The sequence below is a fragment of the Montipora foliosa genome, chromosome 1 (assembly GCF_036669935.1).
Source record: "Montipora foliosa isolate CH-2021 chromosome 1, ASM3666993v2, whole genome shotgun sequence".
In the NCBI taxonomy this organism is placed as follows: Eukaryota; Metazoa; Cnidaria; class Anthozoa; order Scleractinia; family Acroporidae; genus Montipora; species Montipora foliosa.
This window is the reverse complement of record NC_090869.1, coordinates 6192336-6197335: the sequence shown is the minus strand read 5'-3', so window position 1 is coordinate 6197335 and position 5000 is coordinate 6192336. Positions and strand designations below refer to the sequence as shown.

At 36.6% G+C, this 5000-nt stretch overlaps 1 protein-coding gene across 1 annotated transcript in view; it reads right to left on the bottom strand.

Annotated features, from left to right (window-relative positions):
- The window catches only part of LOC138009883 (CCR4-NOT transcription complex subunit 1-like), a 48571-nt gene that overhangs the window by 19608 nt on the left and 23963 nt on the right, over positions 1–5000 (bottom strand). The window contains exons 26-31 of the mRNA XM_068856892.1: positions 4493–4706; positions 2444–2622; positions 1815–1994; positions 1170–1286; positions 683–733; positions 234–371 (exon numbers count right to left, since the gene is read on the bottom strand). Of these exons, the coding sequence (XP_068712993.1) occupies positions 234–371; positions 683–733; positions 1170–1286; positions 1815–1994; positions 2444–2622; positions 4493–4706 (879 nt within the window). The remainder of the gene's footprint in view (positions 1–233; positions 372–682; positions 734–1169; positions 1287–1814; positions 1995–2443; positions 2623–4492; positions 4707–5000) is intronic.

The following is a 5000-nucleotide window of genomic DNA, read 5'->3' as shown; positions in this document are numbered from 1 at the left end:
TGGGATGGACATTGTATTGCAATGCATGATGAAAAAGTGAAATAAATAACAAATAATTATTTCAAGTTTACTTTGGCCAGATTTTTTCATCCCTCTCACTTGAAAAATTAATAATGGTGTGTCCAGTCCCTGCTTACAAAGTACTGTACATCGGTTGAAGGGCAGTGAGGTGAACAATGCAAACAAACATGGCAGCATTTATGAAGAAGCAGGCTACATTTTAATAAACTGACCTTTAAATCAGGCATCTGGTGCAATTCTACCAAAACAGACATGATGGCCATAACCCAAGGATTTGGTGGTTTAAACACTTTACTTTTAGCTGATGATTCTATGACTTTGGCAACAAATGGAACCACATACAGCATTTCCTGCAATAGATTATCACCTTTTGAGTAAAAATCACTGTCAAAAGGTATTTTTGTCAAAAAATAACGGAAAAGGCAGCTCCCATTTTGCAAAAAAAAAATACAAAACAAAAAAAGACCAAGTCACAACAAGGCACAGGTCCAGACTAAAACTTAGTAACCCACACAGACTCTTCAAGAATCTACCACCATTAGAGGGTGCCAAGCCTCTACCCCTCATTTCCAACTTAAATGCCTTTCACCAGCAGCCACATTATCATTATCATTATCCTAATAATTGTTCTTCTTCAGGGGCAATTTCCAGAATGACCCACCTGTTGCCCTTTGAAATAAGCTTCAATGATCAAAGACTTGAGATCAAGATCCTGCAAAGAAGCAAAAATATCTCAATTAAAGCCTTGGCATAACTGTCACAAATGGTGTAGGGCTCACGATTCCCCTGCCTTAACTGCAAGCCTAGATATTTTCCTGAAGATCCCCACACCTGCTTGCTTCTTCAGCATTGAGGGGCATCCCAAAACATTTCAGTCATATTTTGGGTGACAAACTGTTTTGTACTGACTGTAACTTCAAAAGGAAAATGTTCCAAGTCATGAAACATTGCAATATTGCTTTGTTTTCTACGGTCTTAACAGCATGTCAAAAGTTAATTTTTTAGAATTATAAACAAATGATAAATTTAGGAATTGCTTTTCAGACATGGCCCCTGGTTGCAAAATTTAATTTGAATTGCCCTGGAAGTGAAACCTTAGTGAAAGCCCAGGCTGAATCTGTTTTAAGCACTTTAAATATCTTTTTTACCTTCATAAGGATTGGTTTGTTTCTTGCTAAGGTCTGCAATCCTAGCCAATGACCAAGATTCTTCAGTAGTGATCGATCAGAGAAATTTGCTGGAACCTTGTCAGATTGCAGGAGCACCTGCAAAAGAAACAGGAACCTGTTGACAATAAAGAAAGAAAGGAGAGGAGGGAAGAACACACTATCGAATAGGATTACATGTATATTGCACTGAATGTCTGAAATGAAGAGCTTCATTTGTCAATGATTACTCAAGTATCCCCACGTCACCAATGAAAGCCAATAATTAATTTAGGAATGAAGAGCCACAATGCTCACATAACTTAATAATCTAACTTTCTTATAATTTTTTTATAGAATATTTTAACAAATTTGACTAGTACATGTACCCTTTACAGACCCTTCCAGTCAAAACTCAAACTTGCCATAGGGAGGATCATCAATAATTCTTTTCAATGCTTGGAGACACTTCTGTGCCTTTTTCCTTCCACTGATTCAATAAGAATGAAATTAAGGCTTTGCAGACGGATTGCTGGCCTTATTCTGCCATGAAAGCGCTATCCTGCAGACACCAAGGATTTCCAAGGTACCCACCTTTTAATCAAGTGAGGCCACTGGTCAATCAAAAATATCAAACTGTATTCAAACCTTTATGTTTCTGTACGTTTCCTTGAGCACTTCCCTAGCAAGGTTTGTTAACTCTACTGATTCCATGAACTCCAAATACAGCTGATGATAGTTGGGTTCTATACTGGCTCTTTTCATGACCAGATACTGTGTCATCCACAATATGTATTCACTTTGGATCAGATTTCTGAGTTCTTCAGCCTTTGGAAAAAAATTGAACAATGCAAAACATAACATCAAACTTGTTTATTATTAATCATTATTTCAAAATTATTATTTACTTGACTTCAAAAATGTTGAAAATGCATGTTGTGGAAAACTTTCTATCACAATGGAAAAAAAAACTGCAGTAAAGTAGCCGGATTCATTTTGTGATGCTGCAGGTAAGTGCTGAGAATATTCTGAGTCAACTACAGAGGGCCAAATTTTCAGCGGCAAGTCACATAAAAAAATCCCTGATTTTGCATTCTATTATGTTAATATCAAAATTTCTATTTCTCACAGACCTTAGAAAATAAAATAGTCAAAAACCCTTGCTTCAAATTTACTTAAAATATTGCATTTTTCACTTACATAATTACTGAAAAATGATAAAAATGACACTGACATTTACATAATATAAAAATGTTACTAAAGAAACACTGACTTACTTTTTGTTGTAAATTTGTTTGTGAAATATTGTTAAAGATAAAGTGCACTTTGTCTTGAACAGATTCTGGAGGTTGAACTATTTCACTTGTTTCAGTTGCACCCAAAAGTGTATCAATGTTATTTGCTGTTGCAATGGATGGTTCCTTGCTTCTAACAGGAGATGATGCAGAAGCATTTTCTGACAAGAAAATTAGTAATATCACACCATAGTGAGAGCGGCTCTTTTGATATTGCAACGTAAATGAATGTGATAGTTTCACTCAATTTGAACGCATGACATTACAAGCAAACTTATGGAAAGGAAACGTTCTAGTAATGAAACATACTTCCAATTTAATCATTTAACTAATTATGGCTAAAAGTTTTTCCAGCAAGCTCAAACTTGAGTCCACTGATCAGCCTTAGGGTTAGAAATGCAACTGAGCACCAGCCCCTGAGTTACTCACAGGACTCTTGGCGCAGCTGCATTAACATTTTGTACTTCCATGCATTGAGTAACAAAGGTACAATCACACTGGACCAGTTAGTGCAAACCCATTTCTTACTGAAATGGGGGAAGCACAAGTTAGGTTTTCATTAAGCAGAATTAATTTACAAATCTTAACACCACAAGCATATAATGGACCACAGCAAGTCTTTTAATGAAGACAACTTGTAATATTGTGTTCCACGGTGTAGAGAGGCCAAACACAACTCCGATCGGTCAAGATAGGAAATTCAGAAAAGACCTCAGAGATTAGCTCTAATAAGTACATCTTTCAAAGACCTCCCTTTTCTATATGAAATTCAGGGAGATGCCATTTGTTCATTTGAATATGTTTGAGATTGGGTGATGAAGTTCCTGAAACGTGCATCTAACTCAGCAATGGTTCTTATTGTGGGAAAGCGCATAAAAAGAGGAGCAGGATATCATATGGAATTGACTTGCGAGTTTAAATTTCAAGGAGACAAATTTTCGTTAAAAAAGGAAAACTTTGATGTACTGTAATGAAAATAAAAAGCTAACTGCAATTGACATTACAATGTTTTGTCAATTCTTGGAGAGTGTGAGATTAAAGCCATGTTCACACTGAACGTTGATTGTGATCAACTGAAGTATAATTCAGGCTATTATACTCCACTTAATTTTATTCAATTATGGTTCTGTTCACATCTGCGAAAATTCAAATACAATAGGCAGGATAACCTCGCAGTGTGAGACAAAATGGCGCCGTAACGCGAGGCTGTCACGATTATCATCACCATCATGTGCTTGAGGCGAGAAGAGAACCAAGGATAGCTTCTGAGAATAGAAGAACACAAATCCAAACCTTCGCTCCATAAAGCGATTAGAAGTTTTGTCTGTTCATGCCACCACATGCTCGCCATTCAGTTCAATTACGCACTGTAATTACTTCAAACAACCCCCTTTGAGGATGTTTGAAAAAATTATAATCCAATTATAATCAGGGACTAATTAGTTGATGTGAACTCATTTCATACTTAATTCGATTATAATTCGATCATAATCAAGGCCTAATGTGAACAAACCCATATTTAAAATCAAACCCATTAACTTTGTCATAAATTTTCTTGATATCGTTTACTGTCCACTTACGGGAGGATATCTTAGACACTGTGGACCCCGAATAGGTGTCTGTGTTTGCTTACGAGAGATGTTCGCTTACAGGAGGTTAAATATGTAGTGTTTTTGAGGAGAAATCGCTAGGACCAGGGTTTGGTGTTTGCATTTGGGAGGTGTCTGCTTGCAGGAGGTGTCCGTTAATAGAGGTTTGACTGTACAGATGTGTGACAAAACTCAGAGACTTCATTCTTTGTCTCCTTCATTAAAAATAGTGTGTGAAAACATTTACTTTCAAACAAAATACTCAAGAGTGTTGAACACAAGACCTATAATTATTGGGATGACAAAGTGTCTAATCAAGTGAGGTCTATACCAAGTACATGTACATGACAAACTCCTGATGAAGAGACAACCAGAGTTATTGTAATAATTATTATCATTTATACAGTGTAAACATAAGAGTTGCATTTGTATCAAGACCTACCTGAAACAGATGAAGACTTTGTGGAAGAGAGAGATGTGGCAGTTGAGGTGGAAACCAAAGGAATTGATGGAGGTAGAGGAACAGATGGCCCTGGAGGAATACTAGGACCAAGAGGTACAGATCTGCTCACTGCAGTGCTAGTAAAAGTTGAGCTGCCTGGTGCGCTTGTTAGTGTTGGCGTTGTTCGGTTCAGTAGTCTTGATGTTAGTGGCTCCTGCATATGGATAGAGTGAGAATAAAGTAATAATTATAATGTTGATGAAGGGAGAAATGCTAAATAGTAAATAGAGTGTTGGGCACAACAGTTTTATGGGCAGAATAGTGAGACATAGCAGAGCCACTGAAAATTCCCTGAAGCTCTCCTGCAGAACATTAATAAACATTCACTTTCTAAATTATACATTTCCCATTCTGTAATTGAGATACAAAGTACAATGATTAAATGTACAGGTACTAGGATTTACATACATTTAAATGAATACTGCATTTCTCTTGGGTGTGACCCTCA